At 38.4% G+C, this 24,661-nt stretch overlaps 1 protein-coding gene across 2 annotated transcripts in view; it reads left to right on the top strand.

Moving 5' to 3' along the window:
• Positions 1-24,661, top strand: part of JARID2 (jumonji and AT-rich interaction domain containing 2) — a 334,461-nt gene that overhangs the window by 177,643 nt on the left and 132,157 nt on the right. For both annotated transcript variants that reach the window (XM_072603889.1, XM_072603890.1), the window contains one exon: positions 3,084-3,225. In XM_072603889.1, coding sequence (XP_072459990.1) covers positions 3,084-3,225 — 142 coding nt within the window. The remainder of the gene's footprint in view (positions 1-3,083; positions 3,226-24,661) is intronic.

Here is a 24,661-nt window from a genome sequence, read left to right on the forward strand (position 1 = left end):
GTCCCCCACCTACCCCTCCCCTTTTCTTTTTAGCCTGTTATGATAAGGGAGGGCTTGCTGGGGAGAGAGTGGAGAAAGATATGTTCAGAAGTAAAAGTGTTTTAAAAACAAAAAACTTATCAAAATATTTTAAAAAATGTGGCAAGTACTGTTTTTACACAGAGGACAATGGTAATATTACTTTCTTTCATTTAGGAATGGCACTTTTCATCATTGTAGCCTTACCTTGCTAGATTTTTAAGCAGATACATCACATAGTTGGCTTATTCTCAATTTACCGTAATCTAACCCTTCAGTCTCTTCACATACAAGCTATTATTAAGCCAGGTGTTCTCTGTCCTACTTGTGCAATTAGGTTTTTTTTTTTAAAGCCCAAATTCAGGATTTTCCTTGTATCTTTGTTAGCTTTCCTTATCAGTCTGAAAGTCCTAGTCTCTCTGGACCTTTTTGTCATGTGTTATATTATCTATCTTGCTCAGCTTTGTCATTTGAAAACTTGAGGAGCCTACCTTTTATATCATTTAAGTCATTTATAAAATTGTTGAATTAGACAGGACTAATTATAAGGCTTTGCTTTGTGTGTATGTGTGAAATCTCCTTCATGTTCACAGGATATGGTAAAAAAAAAAAATTTTTTTTATTGAAAAAAGGAAGTTAAGCTTCACTTGGCACAATAGGCTTTTATTGAATCTATGATGTTTCCTAGAGATCTATTTTTAAAATTAATAGATTTGATACATCTACTTTTTTATTTGATAGATTTTATGATAAAATGTATAAAATCAAAAATGTAAACCCTCGAAAACTTATTGGACAGCCCAATATTCTGCATCTATTTTCACATTTTTTGAATTTTTCCCTTTTGTTGATTTTTGGAGTTCAGTTTTTCTCATAGTTGTTTAGGAATCACTCTTTCATCTATTCTATAATTTTAATGTCAAAATATTGATCTCACTTGTCCTATAATTTCTGTAGTTCATAGGATCTACCTTTTTCCCCAGGAGAGATTAGAGAGAAGAAAGGAGGAGGGAAAAAAATGGTTCGGGGATGAAGAACAGCCAGCAAAAATAATAGAAAAGTGGACATTGAATGGATGGTGATGTAAAGGAAGTATGTGTCTTTTCTCTGTAGTTGTGAAACTAGAGAGCAACACACATACACACACACACACACACGCTTCATAGCTAAGTAAAACATATTTGTAAATTTGGAGAGGTTTAATGAGTGTGTTTGTAGGGGTAGAGAAAAGAAAGTACCATTGACTTTCTGATGAGAGTAAAGAGCAGGTGTTTTGAATAGGCCATGGAAGGAGGTGGAAGGATGAAAATATAGTCAGGATGACCCATTTCAAAGTTGGAGATCTTAGAGATAAGTGGTTTTGAGTGATGGTAGAGAGTGTGACCTAGAGTACGAAGTAGAAACCACATGTTAGTAGTCAGTGAGAGAAGGAAATATGTGTTGCTGCACAGTAGCAAGGATCTATTGAATTTTCAAATTACCAAGGACATTATCAGGAGAAGGGGACAGTAGGTAGACAGTAAGCCATGTGCTGAAGTCATTGAGGACAGTGGAAAATGTCTTGGATTTCATGGGATGATTGAATGATAATAATAGAATGAGGGTATAGGAAGTTGCAGCCAGGAGCATGCCCCCTGTGTATCATGGGTAAGAAGTGTGGTGTTTTCTGACAGAGAATATGTACTGGAGAGGGTGTCTAGAGGTAGAATATCCTGTGAAAGGCAGATTTCAGTGAATTGGAGGGGCAGTTAAATTTTTGAGTAGGAAGGAGAGTTGATTAACCCTTTAAAGAGCATGAGTATAGAAGAGCAGAGGAGAATGGGTACTAGAGAGAGAGATTAAGAACCCAAATTAAGATATGGAAAAAAGTATTTGTACCATATAATGGTGGTTGTTTGAAAGAGATTGGGGAGGGGACTTAGAAACTGAGAAACACTGAGAAAAGAGTAGGTGGAATTCTTTAGAGGGATTCAGTTTCTAGGAGACTCTGTAGAAGTAATAGGACCAGCCCTGGCTCAGGGGATCAGAGGCTGAGTGATAAAGGGAATAATTCATGGGTGGAGAGGAAGGGAAGCCAAGAAGGCAACATTATTTTTCCCTTCAATATTTATCTATAATCTACTGATTATTTAAAGAACCTAATAGGGGAAACACCAAGAGAAATATCCCATTTTATTATGAAGAAGCAATCAAGCCTTTTAGAATAAAAGCCTTTCTTAGAATTGCCTTTAAGCCTATGACAAGTTTCCATGTTGTTAGTGATGGGAAATACTTGTCCTTTAAGTGGAGTTTTGACTTTTGGAAATGGTCAAAAAGTCATTGAAAGCTGAATCTAGGGAATGTAGTATCAAGCTGGGCAATACCTATTTTGTTAGAGCTATGTTGTGATTTAACTTTTGTGGGGTCACTGATAAGCTCCAAATTAGTCCTTAAATAGAATTCCCCAAAATAATTTTGAGTTATGGATGGCAGCATCATTTTCCGAGGAGACCACAAGAAGGACAACCTTTCTGGACTTGGTGCAGTGGAAAGAGCTCTAGATGAGGAGTCCAAGGGCCTGGTGTCAAATTCTGGCTCTTCCACCTGCTTCTTTGTGGAATGTTGGGCATGTCTCTCTGTATCTCAATTTTTTTCTTTTGTGAAATCAGGGTTTTTTATGTAAGGTCCTTTCCAATCTAAATTTGTAGTGGTGTTCATATTTCATAATTATACCTCATTATCACTTCTTTGTCATCTTCTGAACTATTTATTGGATGATTGGTGGATGTTTTTGAAGTGCAGAATTTGTCCTGTCAGTTTGTTAGATTTTTTTTCTTCTTATTGAATTACTTTCTCATTTCGGATTTATTTCTTTGTTGTCCTTCACATGTCAACAAAGGACTGAATCGCAGTTTTCTCATGCCTCTGAATTAAAGAATTGCTCATCTCGCCTTGAAGCTTCTGCTTGTCCAAATTCCAGGTCTTCTTCCAGGCTGCGGCATCCCCTTGGCATCCCCTTGGCATCCTGGTGTGCTGCTCTCCAGTGTTCGTTTTAACCTTGCGATATTCCCTTTTCTCACCTGTAGGGCTCCTCGCTAATGGCCAATCTAAGGGATTAGGACCAGCATCAGAACAGTCAGAGAATGAGAAGGACGACGCATCCCAAGTGTCCTCAACTAGCAACGATGTTAGTTCTTCAGATTTTGAAGAAGGGCCATCAAGGAAAAGGTCAGTGTGCGTGAGAAAATCGATTACCCTAATCATATGCCGTAATCACATACCACAGCGGTGGGAGCAGGATAAGATGGGGATCATGTTTTGTTATTTTTATGTAGAATTAGAGGCAATGTCTAGTATAGAGTTTGTTGAAGTGTTGGGTATTTTAGTGACAGGATTCTGGACTTTCAGCAGTTGAGTTAGTTTAATTTCCATTAAATGAGAAAGCAAAGATTGGCCCACATCCTTGTTTGAAAGAAAAATGGGTTGTATTCTGTTTTTCTAACCTTACAGCAAAATATCGGCTATGAAGGGTGTTCTTAACATAAGGTTGAAAGCAGCAGTTAACTATGAAAATAAGATAGTGAATTGACGGTTTAAGGTTTCACAGAACCAGCTATTGATAGCAATAGTGATTCTCTTCGTCAACCGTCTTCTTTTATAACATATTCTAACATCTTCCTTACCTTTTTATATCCAAAGCTCATTCTCTTTCATTTCTTTGTCTTCCACAGACTTGTTTAAAATTGAATTTTCTCTCTTGACCTTTTACCTACTTGGTTTTTCTTCTTGACTTTTTACACACTTAGCTTTACTTTTTTTATATGCCTCTGGTAGGAAACTTTTCTCAGACTATGTTCAGTTTAAATATTTGCAAGGGCAAAGAACTCCCTTTCCCTCTGGCCTTCTTCCCTCCCTCCAGATGCAAGGGTACTTATAGGAAACTCTGTTAAAGTAAACTGTTGGCAAAGAATTGAGTGTGTTGGAAGGAAACGACTAGCTTGGCCACATGCACATACAGTGAGAACCAACTACCATCATCTTCTAGAATTTGAGACTTACTGTCAACACCTAATCTAATTTGTTTATAATGCTTACTTTGGAGGGAGGGGGTTCTATCCAGAGAAGAACTCTTGGCAGAGTGTTTGTGAACAGCCTAAAGATGAAGTGAGATCCATTTCTGAAAGTTTATGCTTTTATTCAGAAGTAATTTCTCTTTACATACTGGCTGTCTCAGAACGTGAAACCAGTGACTTGGGCTGGAAGGTCTCTGTGGGCCCCTTATGACAATGGAAGACTTTGATCTAATGCTCTTAATTTAGGGAAGGTCAACTGATTGGCAGTTAGAGAACTTAGCCTTTGAGGTTATGTCAATGCTACTTAAATTTGATTTCTTTGTAGCACTTAATAGATTTGTATTTTTTGTGTAAATGTTATGTATACAAACAGCTCCCCTTCAGCCTTAATAAGCTCCTTGGGAATAGTTCCTGTTTGATTTTTGTCTTTGTATTTCTAGCACCCAACATAGTATCTAGCACACAGTTCATGGTTAATGTATGTGTATTGAATGATTGGTATTTTGTTGTTGAGTAAATTTTGTGAAAGTGTGAAGCATTGTCTTTAAAAAAATTTTTTTTATCAGTGGAAATCTTCTTTTTCTTCCTACCTTTTGGCGCGCCCCCCCCAGACAAAACCCTTATAATTAACATTTATAATCAAACAAAATAAATTTGTCCTTTGGCCATGTTTAAGATAAAAAGATTAAAGTACCCTTGCATTCTTGATTGTATGGCCTCCCTGTCAGTAAGTAGGTAGCCTGTTTCATTAGGAGTGGTTGAAATCATATTTGGTCATTTTTTTTCTTTAGTTCCCAAGTCTTTGCAGTATTGTTGTTCTATAAGTTATTGTCCCAGTTCTGTTTGTTTTGCTCTACATCAATTCATACAAGTCTTCTAGTTTTCTTTGAAGCTGTCTAATTCATTATTTTTCAAGCCATGATAGTATTTATTAAAATTCAAATTGAACGTAACTCATTTTGCCATTCTCCGATGGATAGATGCTCCCTCAGGTTCCATTTCTTTGCCATTCATTGCAAAGCATTTTTGTATTTTTCCTTCTTTCCCTTATCCTTATCTTTCCCTTATTCCTCTTTGGGTGTAATGACCTAGTAGGGTAAAAAGAGTATGGTCCATTTAGTAACTTGGGGCATATGCTTTCCAAATTGATTTCTGGAATGGCCAGACCAGTTACAACTCCATCAACAGTAGATTACTTGTTTTCCCACAGCCCCCCAAACATTTTTCATTTTTATTTTGTCAGCTTGGCCAATCTGGCTAATGTTGAGGTCAAATTTTAGAGCTGTTTTAGTTTTCACTTCTCTCATCATGAGTGGTTTTCTAGAGCAATAAAAAACATGGCCATTGATAGCTTGGATATATCTCGCTCAGAAAATTGCTTATTTATAATTCTTGAAGCATTTATCAAGTTTGGGATGAGTCTTATTCTTGTAAATTTGGAACTATTTTCTGAAAAGAGACCTTTATCAGAGAAACTACTGCTTCCTCCCTCCTTCCTTCTATCACTTCCCCATTTACCTCCTCTTCTAGTTATAGATGGATTGGTTTTAATTTGTGTAAAAGCATTTTAATTTTATGTACTCAAAATGATCCATTTTCCCTTCTGAGGTATTCTGCTTACAGACTCTTTCCTTATTCATAATTTGAAAGATAATTTCCTTCTTCTGATTTGTTTGTGATGTCACTCTTTACGTCTAGGGTAAATCATGTACTCATTTGGGGATTATCCTTGTACGCATCGTGACATGTTCCTCTGTACCTCGTTTCCATCAGTCAGCCTTCCAATTCCAATCATTTTTTGTTAGATAGTTTTTAATCCAATAGATGAGATGTTCAGGTTTCTCAAACACTAAGCTACTAGTCTCAATTGTTTTTATTGTATACCAGTTCTGTTCCACTGATTGACTTTTGTTTTGATTCTATCTGTTCTTTATGATTACTGTCAGACATCATCTTACAATTCAGAAGCTCAAGTAATTCCCCCAATTCTTGATCCTTGTGTTAAAAGCAGCATATCAGGCTAAACAGGATTAAAAGTAGAATTATCTTAAGGTCCTCCATGACTTTATTACATTGGTATCTCTTATGTGATAAGTACATTTTCTGGGAAATTGGGGTGACACTGCTCAGGTTACTATACCTGCGAAACTTTGAAGGCCATGCTGGGAAAATGATGTTCAGATGTTCTTTGTTATTTTCTTTTCTTGCCCTTGCCTTTTCCCCCTTAATCTACTTTGCAAGGTCAAAGGTTCCTTGAGTCACAGATTTAAGTTCTTCATCTAGTTCAGGATCAATTTGTTGAACCCTCTCATTTTGTAGATAAGGAAATGGAGACCGTGGGATTTTAAATGATTTACTGTTGATCACACGTTATGACAGAGATGAAAGCATTGAACCCAGTTACCCTGACTCTTAATTCTGGCACATTCTTTACTCTCTCTCATAATGTTATCTCATTATAAACTTTATATGTAATGACTTAAGTCATTGAAATCTTCAGAAGCTACTAAATTTAGAATCCTGCATTAGGAACAACTTACCTGATTACCATATTTTTTTCCCTTCCCTAGCTTGATATGGTATGAAAGATTGGGAGACACTATCATTGTAGGGTTGAACGAATAGCTCCTCAGAGGTAGTAGGGGGATCTTGTAGTGGCCAAGCTATTTGCATTCTCTCTTAACATTTGAATTTATGGCTTCAGGGTAGCCCAAAACAGTATTCTCTTCTACTCTTTAAGGCCCATGTTTCCAAAGTATGGGGCTAAAAGATTGTGTTACTGTCAGCTTATATGATGTATACAATCTCACTTTATTTGAATGATCAATGGTAGGTTGAATTCTTTGTTGGTTTTCAAAAAGCAATCTTTAAATTTTCAGTGGAACTATGAGCTTGTTATAATGAAACTTTCTCTACTTGAGAACGAGTACAGTTATGAGAGGTAGCAAATTGTAATGGACAAGGTCCTGGATTTGAAACCAGTGGGCCTGAGTTTGAACCTTTTCTCTGCCCCTTAATACCTGTGGATTTTTAGGTATTATATTTAATCCCTCTGGGTCTCAGTATACCCATCTGTAAAATGAAGTGGTTGTCATCTAAGGGCCCTATACCTATGGTACCTTGAGAATCAGCATACTGGAATTATGTTTGAGTTTTGTGCTAAGTTTAGTGGTGGTGCTGGTGGTTGGTACATAAATGAAGATGAATTAAATAAGTCTAGAGTCCTGTCTTCAAGCAATTGTCAGTCTATCTTGGAACATGTGACACATACATGAAGAGCTGATCAGTGTCAAAAGTGAAGTCTAGCCTGGAGCTGTGGAGTTAATATATCTAGTCATAACTGTTCTGGAAAAGGAGAACTAGTGAGCATGTGACCATCACTTCAACAACCTAGGAAAAAAAATTTAAGATCCTTGGGCAGATCTCAGGCAAGGCATTTTATACCCTAGCCAAAAGGTGTGACAACTGTGTTCTTCTGACATTCCCGTTGTTTTCTGCAAACTCTCCTTCCCTCTGCCCCATATTTCTGTATTCTATTTTAAAGAGGACAACAAGGTATTAGGGCATAAGTACTATTACATGAGTCAGAGGCCCTGACTTCAAATACCAGCTCTATCTACCTTTATTACTAATGTGTCTCTGGCCAAGTTATAGACTTTCTGGGCCTCACTGTTCTCCTAGAGCATCAGTGCTTCAGACTATTTCACTGCCCCTTCTCCCCCCCCCCCCCCCCCCCCCATTTCCCTACCTGCTGGGGTTTGGGGAATGGAGAGATTTTATTTAAGGAGTCATATTTAAATTCATGGCACATGCCACACATGTTGTATTCTGTATAAGCCACCCTCTTTATTTACTCCTGGTCCTATCTCTAGGGACTGACTGGTACCATTCCAGTATTAGTCCCAATCTGCGATTGTCTTGAATTTTCTCTCATTTGAAAACTGGAAATATAAGCCCTTTTGAGCAGATGATGGTTTGTTCCTGTTTTTCTATATCAGCCTGCTTCCAAATCTTCATGATCCCATTTGGGTTTTTTCTTGGCAATGGTACTGGAGTGGTTTACCATTTCTTCCTCCAGCTCATTTGTCAGATGAGGAAACCGAGGCAAATAAGGAACTGAAGCAAACAGGGTTAAGTGCTAGTAAGTGTCTGAGGCCAGATTTGTACTCAAGAAGGAGGTGTCTTCTGAACTATATCCACTTTGCCAACTAGCTGTCTCTGACCCAGCACAATTACACAGTTTATTTATCCCCAGTATTATGCTAGGAATAGCTACTAGTTGGCCCAAAGGTTAGTGTGCTGGACATGGACTCTGGAAGACCCAAGTTTCAGTTCTGCCAAGGTCATTTATTAGCTGTGGGATCTGAGACAAGTCACTGAATCTCTCAGTCTCAGTTTCCTCATCTATAACATCCTCTCCTCCCCCCGCTCCCCCAATGAGATAATATTTAGAAAGCTCTTTACAAACCTTAAAATGATATTTAAATACTCTTATTAAGCACCTGATGCAATTACCCTGTCATGAGCATTTCCTCTCATTTTGTATATATTGGATATTAGAGATCTCTTGAACAGATAGGAAGAAATAGAAACCAAATACCATCCAAGTTTTTTCTACATTTTGCCAGAAGTTTGAAATCTCATTGCCCAGGGTTTGTTTGTGTTTTTTAAGGGAGAACAAATAGAAGTATAAAGATCATTTAAAAAAAACACCCCCACCTTGATGAAGCCTTGCTGTCTGTTTGAAAGAAAATGGCAGCTGTGGCCTGGAGGAGCCAGGGGGGAGAATGGCTGGGCTGACTTCTGTTTTGGTCACTCTTGTGGTGGCTTTCATTTTTTATGGATCTGGATAACTTGGACCTGTTGAACATAGGAGTTTTGGAGAAATTCACTGCATGGGCTGGCTCCATCAGAAGTTCATGGCAGTCTTGTTACTGTCCCACTGTGCCCCCATTTTATTGTGTTATCTATTTCACTTGCATCCCTTTTTTAAAAATTAATTTTATTTATTTTCAGTGTTCTACAGTGACTACCATATAACTTAGATTATTATTTTTCCCTCCTTCCCCCCTCCCTCCCTGAGATGGCATACAATTTTATATAGGTTCTACACATACATTCCTATTAAATACATTTTCACTATAGTCATGCTGTGTAGAAGAATTAAAATGAATGGGAGAAATCATGAAACAAACCAAAATGCAGTACACACGCACAAAAATGATCTGCTACATTCTGTGATTGAATTCCATAGATCTTTCTCTGAATGTAGAAGTCTTAGAAGACCATTGGGAATTTTTTTTTTTAAGTTCTTGCATTGCTACGAAGTTCCAGGTCTACCAGAAAAAACTACTGTGGTCGTTACTGTGCACAAAGTTCTCCTGGTTCTGCTCCTTTCGCTCAGCATGAGATTATATAAGTCCTTCCAGGCCTCTCTGAAGTCTTCCTGTTCATCATTTCTTATAGCACAATAGTATTCCATTCCATTCATATACCAGGAAGAAATTAAAGATATCTACTGTCATATGAAAAAATGCTCTAAATCACTGTTGATTAGAGAGATGCAAATCAAAGGAACTCTGAGGTACCACATCACACCTATCAGATCTGCTAACATGACAGAACAGGAAGATGATAAATGTTGGAGAGAATGTGGGAGAGTTGGAACACTAATACATTGTTGGTGGAGCTGTGAGCTGATCCAGCCATTCTGGAGAGCAATTTGGAACTATGCCCAGAGGGCTACACAAATGTGCACACCCAACAATATCTGACACCACTTTTTAAGGTATATTTATTTTCTCCTGTGGGTGGAAAGCTAATTGAACACAGGGATTCGATTGTTACTTAACTAAATTACATCTTCCAAGAAGGAGATATTTGGCACAGTTTTGGAAGCCTAGGTGAGCTTAATATACTGCTATTTTGTCTTTGTTTTTTGGTGATGGTAAAAAATTGAAAGTAGATGCCCATCTATTGAGGGAGAGGCTAAACAACTTGTGCTACCTGACTGTTATGGAGGATTTCTGTGCTTGTAAGAAACGAGATGTGATGTATATAGAAAAGCATGGAAAGATCTTTCTGAACTAACGCAGACAGAAATAAGCAGAGCCAAAAGAACAACATACACCGTGACTACAGGAGTGTAAGTGGAAAAACAGGCACACACCAAAAAAGCAACTGTTGCAGAATGATAAAAGACAAACCTTAGCTTGAAAGACGAGATGCGATAGGACTCTCAGCCCATCCCTTTACCAAGGGGGAAGGTCTACAGGTAGTTCACATTATCTTTTCACCTTCTGAATGTATTGATTGGTTATGCTGATTTTTTTTCCCTTTAAAAACACTATTTGTTACATGCCATCCTCTCTGGGAGTGGGAAGGGAAATACATAATGGGAGAAAGTGTGGTTATATTAAAAAAACAGACATTAAGAAAAAATTATTTAGAAAAGCAAAACAGGTAGGAGGAAGGCAGGGGCGGTGAAGCTTGGCATAGTTTGCTAAGTACAGTCTCTAGTGATTCTTTAAGTTTTTTCTGTCATTAGTTTGAGTTGCCAAAGACAGAAGAAATGTCTCTGTTAGTTGCTTGTCACAGATGCTGGGGACAGCATATTTTTGGAAAAGCCCCTTTATTTGTAAGTAGCTGGAGTTTCTCTAAAATGGAACAGTGGTCACTGTCAGCATTTTGCTGTTTAAAAGAGAGGAACACCACTTGTAATGGCTGTTAAGTAGAGGACAAGGTATCTTCTGAGAAACTATCCTACTGGTAACTGGAGTCTTCCGCCTCCTTGTACATAAAGTGAATGTGTACATGAGAGAAACAGTAGTATACACATACATATGTCTATACATGTGGATGTATGTGTATAGAGATGTATATATGTATGTGTTTATATGTAATAAATGTAGATATGTGTATGCATATATACATATTTGAAATATATTTTTATGTTTATGTTTGTGAGAGATCTGTATTTTAAAATTAGATGCACCCATTGTACAAGGTTTCTGTGTGTGTGTGTGTGTGTGTGTGTGTGTGTGTGTGTGTGTGTGTGATTCTCTTTTTATGCCTTTCCCACAACTGAAATAATAAATTGAGAGCATAAGTGAGGATGGAAAAAAGGTAAGCCTTACTTCTTTTTGAGGTAGTGAGTCATAGAGCAGTGTGGAGGACCCTTGAAAGGGGGCCTGGTGGGAGTTTCCTGCCTTGCAGAGAGGTGTGGCTTAGCTGTGCACACGCCTGTTGACAAGTTGGGGGCTCTGGTGTCTGTGGGCGGCTGACATCCTTTGTGCCCACATTCTATGTCATCTCTGTCCCTCTAGCACTTCAACTCAGTAGACCTTTTTTTGGAACTTGGAAGCCTCATTTCTTTGAGCTGTTATCCTTGTTTGACCTGCTGAAATGCTCAAAAAAGTTTGGGATCCTCTGAAGAGGCGAGGTGAGGGTGAGCCTTTTTGGCAGACATTGTTTTTTTTTGATACTGACAAAGAAGAGCATTATTCTAGGCCTTTGATGCTGCCCTCCCTACCGTACCTAAAGCTGTTTAATCCTATTAAATATATTACTTTTCAGTGTAAAGTTGTTGTTGTTTTTAGGGGAGGGTGAAACCATAACTGAATGCTGTTTAGCTCCAGGAATTCTTCCAACTTTAGTGGTGACAGGTGATCCTTCAACTCCTGTAAATTTTCCATATTATTCCTTGACTTTTTCTTTTCTTTTCATCTTTTTTTTTTTTTGTAATTGTTTAAACTACTCAGTGATTTATTAAACAAATTCCATGATTTTGAAGTGAGGCATGTGAAGAATAATTAGCCTTTTTGTTAGGTCAGCTGCTTTATGAAGAATTAGCCTTGGAATTAGATGGCACCACATCCTTTTTAGGTCTTTGAAATCTGACATGAGTTCCACATGATACTCTAGAGAAGTGGTTCTTAACCTTGTTTGTTTCACGAATCATCCCTTTTGCATTCTATGGACTCCATCTCAGAAGCATATTTTAATTAAATTTTAATGTTTTTCTCAATCATTTTGTAAACAAAAATTTTTACATTTAAAAAAAAGTGATTTCCATGTTTTTTTCCTTTCCTCTTCCCCTCCTTGGGAAGGCAAGCAATTAGATATCCGTATTAGTCATGTTGCAAAAGAAAAAGCAGAGCAAAAAACCCCAAAAATAATAAAGTAAAAAAAAAAATATTCTTTGATTTTCATTCAGACTCCATCAGTTCCTCTTTTGGAAGTGGATAGCATTTTTTATTATAAGTCCTCCGAAATTGTCTTGGAGCATTGTATTGCTCATAATATTCATTCACAGTTGATGGTTGTACAGTATTTCTGTTACTATGCACAATGTTCTCTTGGTTCTGCCCACTTCACTTTGCATCAGTTCACATAAATCTTCCAAGGTAGAAAAATATTTTTCAAATGGATAAAATAAAATATTGGATTTATTAAAATAAATAGATATTTTCCCATCCAATTTCATGAATCCCTTAAAGACTATGCATAGTCTCTTGTTAGTCCACACACCCCTTTGTTAAGAGCCCCTTTTCCAGTGTGCATAATTCTGTTATTTAGTGCAAGGCAGTGGAAAGAAGGCAGAAGATAGAGTATGAAGACTTGTACTCCACTGACTTTTTTACTTTTGTGAAATAAGGTAGTAAATTACTCTGAGAGTTACTTTATTTCTTCAGTAAAATAGTAGTGGAGATTGTGGGGATGATATTTATTTAATAGGTATGTATATCATTTTCTCAACCACATGACAAATATCATCATTATTGCCACCTCCACCACCATCATTTTACTAAAGATTTAATGGTCAGTTTTCACACACACACACACACACACACACACACATGCACACACATGCACACACACACGCACACACAGCATTTTATATCTGTAGTATGGTTTATAAATAATGGATCATTCATTCAGTTGCGTGATCTTAGTATACAAACTGTAAAGATGGTTGTCTTAAAACCAGACCCCCCCATACATATGTTATAGATATGTGTGTGTATATATACACATATACACACATACACATACATACATACACATACATGCACTTCTATTTTGTTAATAATGCAAGAAAACCATTTCTCCAGAAAGAGATCAGCAGTGTGACAAGTGGGAGTTTCTGGGGTAGCTTGACTGCGGTGGGGCTTCTCATTCACATATGTAATATAAAAACAGCTTGAAATACTTGGAATAAAGGCCGGATGATAATGTAGAAGTTTGGAAACTACCAGGGGGAAAACTCCACATAAAGGAAGGGTTTGTATACCTGTATGGTTCCATTTCGGACACACAGTCTCGTGCGTGTGCATGTGCGTGTGTGTGTGTGTTCATCATTTTTGGTAGTCCCCTTGCTGCTACAGAGAAAGAGAAAGAAACATCGAGAATCAACCCAGGAAATGTAACCACCGGTTGCCCTTTAGTACAGTCACATGTCTCATAACCCACACATTTCATTCAGCTTCCCCATTCATTTAAAAGCATACTCAGTACTTTAAAATATTGAATGGAGGGAAAATACTGCCCCAGGAAAAAGAAAGTTGTAAAATGAATAGAGAAGCATTAGTACACTAATATCTATCAATAAATCTGACTCAACAGCAGTCTTCAACTTCAGAAATGCGTTTCCCTCCCATTGCTCAGTCTCCAAAGTGGGAAGTTTAATATTGGTGTATTGTTAAGGAATAGGATGATTATGCAGATGCTATCTGTAGTCGTCAAGGTGGCTCCTGTTTTAATTACTTATGTTAGCAAGATTAATAATAAGTGACATTTTTATGTTTTAGAAAGTTTTTTCCTCACAATTATGCTCATATAGAATTTTAAACCTTTGAGAGTAAATTTTTTCCCTAAGTATCATGAAAATATTTTAAATTCTACTTTTTTGTCTTAGGGGGGATTAATTGGGTAGAATGAAAATAGAGTTTGATTCCCATTTTCCCTCATCTTTCTTGGTGATTTCATTTGGCCTTTTGCTCAAAGGTTATTTTTCTTTCAAAAGACATTTTATTCATGTTTTTGTTTTTAAATCATCTGAAATTCATTCTTGCCCACAGAACCATCTATTCAACAAAGAATTTTCTTTAGAAGTAAAGGAGGGAACAAGAGAACTCCCCCTTCTCCATGCAAGACAAATGAATATGTTAAAGGAATATGACAACATGTACAGTGTTAACACTCCTGTGGACCCCTGACGTCTTTGACTCAAAGAACAGGAGACGGGTCTTTTCATTTCTCTTCTTTGGGACCAAGTTATTTCCCCCAGTTTCCCTCCCTCTGCCATCTAGAGAGAGCATCCCCACATATAGTTTTTTTTTAAAGGAGAAAAAGATGAAAAAAGAGAAAAAGTCAGCATAATTTACCAATTAAATTTATGGAAAATGTCTGAAAATATGTGCAAAGTACTCACAGACCCCGCATATGCAGAGAGATGAGGGGAGGGAGGGTATCTTCTTTCCTGTCTTATGCTGAGCCTTTGTAATTTTGCAGCAGTCGTGTGTGTGTGTGTGTGTGTGTGTGTGTGTGTGTGTGTGTGATGTTCTTTCCATTTACCTTGTTGTGATCATTGTGTTTATTGCTTTCTAGGTTCTACTAACCCCATTCTGTGTCAGTTCATATCTTTCTGGGTTTTTCTGTATTTATCCTGTTTGTCATTTCTTATAGCATGTACCACACTTTGTTTAGCCATTCTCCCATCAATGGACATTTACTTTGTTTCTAACTCTTTTCTTTCACAAAAAGTGCTGCTGCGAATGCTTTGGTATGTATGGGGATTTTCTTCTCATTAGTGGTTTCTTATGACTGTAAACCAACTAGTTGAATCTCTTCATCCGAGGGTATGGACATTTCAGTCATGTTCTTTTTATAATTCTAAATTTATTTCCAAATTGGTTTTACTGATTTACAGCATCACCCAACAGTGCAAAAGTGGAAACTATTTTGGTGCATATGGAGTCTTCTTTTTATCAGTGACCAAAGGAGAGATGCCCATTCTCTCTGCTGCTATTTGATAGGGTGACTTTGTGAACAGAATATTTAGTGCTTGGAACTCAGCACTGACATAGATTTGCAAAATGCTTTACATATGTACTTTCATTTGGACCTCACCACACCCATGTAAGAGACATAGTCGCAAACATCCTAGGGATGGTCATTGGGGCAATTACACAGATAATGACAATTTGCATTTATAGGGCGCATTAAAGTTTGCAGAAAGCTTCATAAATGTTAGCTTCACAACAGCCCTTGGAGGCAGATACTATTATTATCCCCATTTTACTGATAAGGAAGCTGAGGCACAGAGAGGTTAAGTTTACCTAGGGTCCCAAAGCTAGGAAGTACCTGAGGCAGGATTTGAACTCAGAATTCCTTACCCTAATTCTGGGTGCCCTATGTTCTGTATCACCTATATAATAATAATAATATATATCAATCAAACTACCAAAGGAATATTTGAATAATCATGATAATGATAACTAGCACTTTTATGGAGCCTACTAGTTGTCTGCCTAGGTGACTCAGTGTCTGGAGCTCTGGGCCTGGAGTCAGGAAGACCTGAGATGAAATCTGGCCTCAGAAACTTACTAGCTGTGTAACCCTGGGCAAGCCCCTTAATTTCTGTTTGCCTTAATCCACTGGAGAAGGAAATGCCAAACCACTTGAATATCTTTGCCAAGAAAACCCCATGAACAGTACAGTGGTTGGGGTCACCAAGAGTAAGATGTGCCTGAACAGTCACAAAGATGCTAGTGCTATATAGATATTTTCTCATTTGATCCTCACAACAGCTTTTATTATCGCCATTTTACAGTTGAGGAAACTGGGGCAAACAGGTCAAGTGGCTTGCCCAGAGCCATACAGCTAGCACATTTCTGAGTTCAGATTTGAATTCAGGTCTTCCTGACTCCAGACTCAGTGCTCTGATCTCCTGTGACATCTAGCTGCCTCTGTTAATATTAAGCACTTTCCAAATCTCCATTTTTATCTTTAAGTGACTTTCCTAAAGTCGTGTTGCGGAAGCGGAGTCCCAGAACATCTTGTTTTTAGAATGAGCGAGCCCCTCCTTTGTTCAGCCTAAATGGATGATGGCAGCTTTCGTCAGTCTGATTTTGTAGCTGGAAATAATCATTTCCCTGTAACTACCAAATAATTTTTTTTTGGCAACAAATAAAGAGGAGGAAGATGATCGTATCCTAGCTTGGGTAATTAAAAAGCAGAGTAGACATTTTGGCTGACAGAGAGCAGAGAATTAAGTTTTTTGAAAGTTCTGTCTGTAGCCTTGGTGCAGAATGCTTTGTATCATTTCTTCAGTACTTTCAGGATGTAACATTTCCCTGGTTGTCATTTTCTCCAGTGATAGAGATGGCTAAAATGCTTCATCCTTCACCTAGTAAAATGGCTTTATTTAGTTGGAGTGGCCAAAAGTTTTCATATTCAAGTAGCAAAGTTTTTGAAGACGATCTCTTGAACTTAGGTATGCAGGCCCTGAGATGACAGATATATAGTTATAGTACACTGCTGAATCCACTTTCCAAGTCTTTTGGTGTAGTCTTTGAGATTCTTCTTCTCCATGCTTTCCTGAGGAATTCTAGTAGGACTTCAGCCCAGGAATGTAAGTCATTAGTGTAACTTAAGGGATGTTATATTGATCTGGTGTGTACTGTTATCTCAGTGTCACTTTGAGCATAATCCTTAGTGTGGGGCTTCTTTCTGTGTTTTTTCCATTTTCTATTTTCTTTTTCTGGTATCCTGATGAAATTGTATATTTCTTTCTTCCCATTGTTGGCATGGCCCTCTCAACATGTGACATGGCATGATATTCGATTTGAGTTGACGGCTTGGAGCAGAATGTGGCTTCATAGTGTTGTGGGTTGGTGGGCTACTAGGTGAGGGAATTGAAAAGGGCTTTTTAGACATCACAGTCCTTATTATATGTCTCTTAGGTTGTGAAAAGGCACACTTTTTTTTTTTTGCTTTGATGGTTCTTCTAGGCTTTGGTGTAAAGAGAAGAGGGGAAAAAAGAGAACTTGTGATGGGTTGTGAGTAATTCGCTTATGGCATGTATGTGTGTGCATGTGGGGCGGGGGAGGTGTGGGGGGGGCGTGTTTATCTGTCTGACCAGGGCCTGTGTTCCTTAGGTAGACCTGAAGGGTTGATAGAGATCTTTTTGTTCTTAGTAGCTCTTGCAGACAAATTTTCCAACGACAGTCTGGTAAACAGATTGCCTTATTCTCCTTTTTACTCTCTCATGTTCCATCCAGACAGAATTACTAGCTGTTTCTTTGATCTGTCTCCATGCATTTATGCAGACTACTCCTGGTGTCTGGAATAGACTTTACTACGTTGTAGCCCTTCTATTCCTTGAATATTTAGCTCAGGTGCTGCCTCTTAGGTGAAACCCTCACTGATTTCCCTCCCACTTTTCTCTGCCATCTTCTCAATCTCTCATCATCTCCTCTTTTTTGACTTCTCTTAGATTCTTATTATAGTAATCTAACTTCCTTAAGGAAAAGGTTTCTGTTATTTTTATCTTTTTATTCCAAAGGCTTATAACATACAAACAAAAAACCTAGTATTTGAATTTAGAAGATCCAGTTTTTATTCCTGACTTACCACCATCTAGTATCTTTCCCCCTCCAGGCCTTAAGTTCCTTACTGTAGAGTCCAGGGATTCAAATATATACAATCTGAGATAATTTCCATATGTTCCTTATTCATCATGTCACTCCAGTATTCCCATTGTTTTTAGTGGAGTTCCCACACCTTCTTTATCTCCTTGTGTAGGTAAGGGATTCTTATGTTTTACTGGTAATACATGCCATTCTCTCATTACTCTTCCCCCTTTTGCCCTCCTGTATAGCAGTACCTCTTTGACATTGACCCCCTTTACTCAAGTCTCTGTTGGAAAATCCCAAGAACTGTACTTGTATTGTTAATCCTGACATCTCCTCTTCTTCCAGCATTTGCCACCATATTTCCTTTTTCTGTCCCTCCTCCCTCCCTTCTTTCATGAAAGAAGCCTATTTCAGTAGCCTCACTCTTCTTCCCTGTCCAGTCCATCTTACACAGAACTATCAAAGTGCTTTTCTTAAACTAGAGCCCTGACTTTTGTCACTCCAGCTTAGAAGTTTTTAGGAGTTATTACTTCTGGGATCCAGTATAAACTCCTCTGTTTGGCTTGAAAGCTCTTCACTATGTAGCTTAAACTTACCATTCCAGCCTTATTAAACATTAGGCCTCTCTTAGAAATCTAAGATCCACCTAACTGGGTCTGTTCACTGTTCCTCAAATGGGACATTCCATCTCTGGCCTCCCCTTATGCTGGAAATGTACTCCCTTCATACCTTTACCTTTTGTGATACATAATTTCCATAAAAGCTTAGTTTAAATATTACCTGCAGTTGGAGCCTATTCTGCTCTGATCTCTATAGTTGCTAATGCATCTCACCCCAAATTACATGTTTATTTTGCATATACTTGCATACATATATATTTGTGTGTTTGTGTGTGTGTGCATGGGAGCTCCTTTGCTTATACCTGCATATTTGTCTCCCCTTGTGGATTATAAACTCCCTGAGGTCAAGGACTGTGCAGTTTTTGACATTACATCACAGTACTTAGTTAGCACTGTACCTGGCTGGTAATAAATTACAAACAAATTTTGTTGGTTGATCACTGGGTTTCCTCCTGTAGTGTCCTTTCTTTTTGTACTTCCTTTGAGAGGGAACTTCATTTTTGAGGCAATTTCATTCCTAATGAGGCCATTTCCTTTCTTTTTTTTTATTTCTGGTACTTTGTTACCTTGGAGATCAGATCCTGGAATTTCACTTCCGCCTCCCATGCAAATTACGGTCTAGCATTGCTTGGTGGTTTCCACGGAGATAACGAAGCGCCAGTCTTGCCCCTCCTCTTTGCTTCAGAGCTCTTCATTTTCTCTGAACATGTGTGTCTCTGTTCTTAGCTTCTTCTATAGCCTTTCCTTATCTTCTTTTCCTTTCCTCTTTTGCTAAAAATCCAACACATCCTGAAAATCTCCCCGGTCCTTGGTCATGTAGCTGTTACCATCACTACCATCCAGCAGCTGGCCCCTTTGGTGTCACTGAAGAGGTTCATAAATCGTACTTGATGGAACTGAGTGGAAAAAGAGATGGTATTTTTCTAATTATGGACTCTGGAAAGAAAGGGAACCTCTGCTTTGATTGGCATACCTTTAGTTATTGCCTACCTGTGAGTAAGCAGCCCTTACTGTCAGCACTGTGGCTCTTCTCTTTAGGGGTAGTGGTTCATACCCAAACATGTGCTGTTATTCCTGGCAGCACGCCCAGCCTTGCTTGTGATGGCATTTCATCATTTGATTCAGTATCTCAATTAAAAAGCATACACATTGTTTTGATTATGATAAAGAGGAAGAGCACTCCACCCCCACTCCTAAAAATATTATTGGTACGGGGGATGCTGGTGACTGAGAATGTGTTCTTTGCAGAAGGAGCCTCGATGTATCTCCAAGCAAGCCAGCCCAGATGAATTTGGGGAGAAATGCCAGTTAGCCTCTGCTGTTCACAAGCTGACGATAGCCTCGCAAGAGGCAGGGAGCCCTGTTTCAGGGGGGGCTCCTCGTAGAAGTTTATTACATGATTGACTAATCTAGCTTAGGTGTTTTCCATCGATGTTTTGTCCTAATTGAACAAGTATACTCATTGAGTGCCTGCTTTCTGAAATGGTGTGCCTGGAACAGGCCCCACAAAGTCTAGGGTAGGCTCTGTATGGAAGCATGGGTGACTTCTGTATTAGGGCAGGAGTCTTTCTCTCACTACTTTGGCTCATGGTTGGTTGTTGTCTTTCATTCTTGAAGGGGACCAAAATGACATCTCCATGATAAAGTGAAGTTTCAGTGTATCTAACTGTGGCTAAGACCAACATGAGCTTGGAATGCTCTACCACAGATTGAGCACAGATAGTCTGTGTGAACATTTGGGGTGGATACTCCAAATTTGTGCATCCTGTGTTTCCTTTGTGCTGTCTCAATTCTGCTTTGCTCATAGAGCACAGCACCCTTTCTGATATGGGCATGACATGCTGAACTATCCTGTGCCATTGTCTCCCATGTTGCACAGTCAAATGCAAAGTTCTTGAGAGAGACCTTGAGAAGGTCCTTGTATCGCTTCTTCTGACCACCATGTGATCGATCGCCTGCCCCATGTGAGTTCTCCATAAAATAGTCTTTTTGGCAAGCGTACATTTTGCATTCAAACAACATGGCCAGCCCACAGAAGCTGCGCTCTCTGAAGCATAGTTTGAATGTTTGGCGGCTTAGTTCAAATTAAGGATCTCAGTGTCTGATAGCTTATCCTGCCAAGTGATTTTCAGAATCTTCCTAAGACAGTTCAAATGGAAGGGATTCAGTTTTCTGGCATTGACTCATATGTTGTGTATGAGAGAGGTAATCACTGTGCTGCAAGAATTCATTGTGGAGTAATAATAAGTCTGATGTGTCTTGTATTTGATACCAAGGATTCTCTCACTAGCTTAAAACTAATATAGAATTAACATAGTCTTGATTATTTGGTAGATGGGGGGCAGTGTTGCATAATGGATAGTTTAGTCTTGGTGTTAGGAAGACCAGAGTTTGATAGTTACCTGGGACGCTTCTTAGCTAAAGTAACCTAGGCAAGCCACTTAACCCCCAGCTCATCCTGAGTTTACTCATCTGTAAAATGGTTATAGTAATAACAACTCACAGCATTTTTGTGATGCTCAAATGAGATAATATATGTAAGGTACTTTACTATTCTTAAAGACAATACAAATGCTAGCTTCTCTAATTATAATTATAAATGATAATAATAATGTGTGATAAATTCTTCATCCTTTGCTTAATCCTATTCTGTTACCCTTTCTCAAGCTGCAGCCAGTTTGTGTTGAAGACATTGTCTACTGATTTTAATAGTGATACATCAAAACACAATTAGAGGCAAAATGTAAGGCATCTCAGAGCCAAATATGTTACTTTTAAATTATCCACTGTTTTGATTTTTGCTAATCCTACATCCCAACACCAGTGTAGATAATTGGTAGATAATTGAGAGAGAGAGAGAGAGGGAGAGAGAACCTGCCTACTTTAACCATGTAAATCTCAAAGAGTACAGGGCACTTATTTAAAAAGAGTAATATACCTTGATTTTTTAAGGTAGCATAGAGACAAAAACAGTACTAGCATAATAGAGAGATTATCCTAACCTCCTGTGCTTGAACTATGGTATTTAGTGTCAAGGGTAGTGGATTTGGAGTTAAGAGAATGTGCCTTTGAATTCTGACTCTTCCCTATTATTACATGTATGACCTTGGGCAATTCATTTGATATCTCTGGGTCTTGATATCTTCATAAAAGGAGCATATTAAAGTTCCTCCTATCTTTAAAAAGCCTATAATCAGTCCTGTGATACTCTGATATAATGAGATATCTGTGTATGTTAAAGAGTTTACTAATTTTCTCCCCTTCTGCATTATATCAGTTGCTTAATCCCTTTGTACCTGCGGGCCCCGCCCCCAATAATCTGATCACTCTGCTGGCCTTCCCTTTTCTATTTGGTGCTCAAAGTTCTTCATCCCCTGGGCCTCCTCATTAAGGTCTTCTTAAACCTTACTCCCTCTCTCATTTATGTTCTGATTCAGTCATGTTGGGCTCCTTTCTCTTCCTCAAAGCACACATTTCATTTTCTGATTCAGTACATTTTTACTGGCTTTCTCCCATGCCTAAAATTCTTTCCCTCTTCATTTTTGTTTCCAACCATCTGTGACTTCCTTCAATTCAGCTATCACTTTTACCCCCACTTAATAGCATTTTATTCTTTTCCAATTCAGCATTTATTTTTATAAGATTTCGATTTCCAAATTTTTCTCCCTCCCTTCTTTCCGATTCTTTCTCCTCCCCAAGACAACAAGCATATAGGTTATACATGTTACAGTCGTGTTTCAGCTTTAGTCAGGTTGTGAAAGGAGTATCAGAACAAAAGGGAAAAGCCATGAGAGAGAAAAAACAACCAAAAAAGTCAAAATAGCATCCTCCATGTGCATTCAGACTCCATAGTTCTTTCTCTGGATGTAGAAAGCACTTTCCATCATGAGTCTTTTGGATTGTTTTGGATCATTGCATTACTGAAAAGAACTGAGTCCATCATAGCTGGTCATCACGTGGTGTTGTGTTACTGTGTACAGTGCTCACTTTACTCAGCGTCAGTTCATGTGAGTCTTTGCAGGTTTTTCTGAAATCTGCCTTGAGCTACCATTTTCAAAGCTAGTTACTACTACTGCAGTAGGCACTGTGCTGAGCCCTGGGTCTCAGCGAAAGACAAAAACATTTCGGGCTCTCAGGGAGCTGTAAATAAGTATGTCCAAACAGGGTTAAGTTGTGGCCAGTCACAGATAAAGGAGAACCAAGAAAGCGCACTTCTTGAAGGGTGGACTTTTAGCTGAAACTTAAAGAAATTCAGGGGAGGTAGGAGGTAGAGATGAGGAGAAATAACATTACACACTTGGGGGACAGCCAGTGAAAACTCTGTGTCTAGAGATGGAGTGTCTTCTTGGAGGCCAGTGTCAGTGGGGGAGTAGATTGGAGTGAAGTAAGGTGTAAGAAGGTCTCCAGAAAAGTGTATAAAGGAGCCTGGTTACAAAGGGCTTTGAAAGCCAGACAGAGGATTTTCTGTTTGAACCTGGAGCTAATAGGGAGCTACTCTTGAATGGGCATGGTGGTGTTGGTAATGGTGGTGACATGGTCAGACCTAAATTAGGGACATGTATTTGCAGCTGAGGGGAGGAGGGATTGGAGCGGGGAGAGACTTGAAACAAGAAGGCCTGCCGTCAAGCAGACTATTGCAACAGTCCTGATATGAGGGGCTCCAAGGACTTCTAGGCTTCTGAGAGAGGGGTTGTTAGGGCATTGATGGGAGGAGTGAGAGAGAGAGTGGGGAGTTGATTTTGATGACTTAAATTGTGGGCATGGGTAAATGGGAAGATGGCAATGCCCTTGACAGTAATAGGAAAGATGGGGAGAGGGGAGGTTTTCAGGGAAATATCTGAGTTCCGTTGTGAATATACTGAATTCAAAATGTCTAAAATAGCAAAGAGAAAAAAAGGGAAGACTGAGGAGGATAGAGTCCCAGATAAATCCCACCTTTAAAACTCAATCCCTTGAAATACTGGTATCTTCCTACTGTTAATTATTCTCCAATTTACCCATTTAAAAAAATTCTTGTTGTACTTACTTTTTTTGTATACCACTAAAGTGCCTTCAGAAGGTAACTGGGTCATATCAGTTACGGTATAGTGATGACTTCAGAGATAGGTAATGTAATCACTTACAGAGCCCTTTCTACCAGGGCTATCCTTGACATATGTTTACATTATGATGGCTGTAAATTTCTGCGGTAGTTCAAGTTCACTGATACCAGTTCAGAAATGTACCTTAGGCAGGGTATCTAAGAATTAAATTTTAAGTATCATTCAAGTCTTCTTTTAAGCCTTAAAATGTGAGGCAGGGTTGTGTCTGAGTCAGCTCATATTGGGGTCAAGCTGATTGTTAAGTTAGCAAAAGCTACGTATAAACCAGAGCTTAATTTTTTCGACCTAAGTAAATGGAGAAAATGTTAATAATATAGAAAAAACTTTAAACAAGTGTGTTGTGGGTTTTAGAGAACTGATTGTTAAACTTTTATCTACAAGTATACCCATTGATGATTAAAACCTGTGTTCAATGCAGCCTGAGACATTAACTGTGTGACCCTAGGCAAGTCAGTTAATCTGTTTGTCTCAGTTTCCTCATCTGTAAAATGGTGATAATAGTAGCACCCACTTTCTAGAGTCATTGTGATGACCAAATGAGATACTCAAAAGTTCCTGGCACATAGTGTTATCTAAATGTTAGCTATTATTCTGTTATTAACCAGTTATTTATTAAGCATCTGCTTGTTGATGCTGGACTTGGTACTACTGATACAAAGACTAAACTGAACAGTCCCTGACCTTGGCGTTTATGTTCCATTGATTTGAGAACGTATATTCCTAAATAAGAATTTTGTTCATTAAGAATTTCATTGGAGATTTCCTATAGTGAGCTTTTATGTCTTGATTTGTTAAGGCTAATTTAGTTTCCTTATATTGTAAGAAATGTGCAGATTTGTTTTTGAATCCAAAAAGCACATGGTATCAGTGGTGTTTATCTGCCTTTCTGTCTGTTTTGTTGTTAGGAAGCAAGGTGTGTTGCAGAGATGAGTGTAGTTGAAAAAAAAAAACAGTATTCATTCCATGTTTCAGTACTACTTAGAACTGAAGAATGCCAACCAAGATATACCAGCTCCCTAGCATGTAGATGCACCGTTAGTGTTGAATACTTGGGTACTACCATCCTGGAAAGCAGTTTGAAATTATACATAGAAAAGTTTGTGAACAGTACATGTTCTTTGACTGAGCTCTCGCACTGCTTGCTTTACAAGGCAAAGAAATCAAAGAAACAGGAAAAGGAACTATATGTACAAAAGCATTTAGAACAGCTCTTTTTTTTATATAGTGGCAAA

The sequence above is a fragment of the Notamacropus eugenii genome, chromosome 4 (genome assembly GCF_028372415.1).
Source record: "Notamacropus eugenii isolate mMacEug1 chromosome 4, mMacEug1.pri_v2, whole genome shotgun sequence".
NCBI lineage: Eukaryota > Metazoa > Chordata > Mammalia > Diprotodontia > Macropodidae > Notamacropus > Notamacropus eugenii.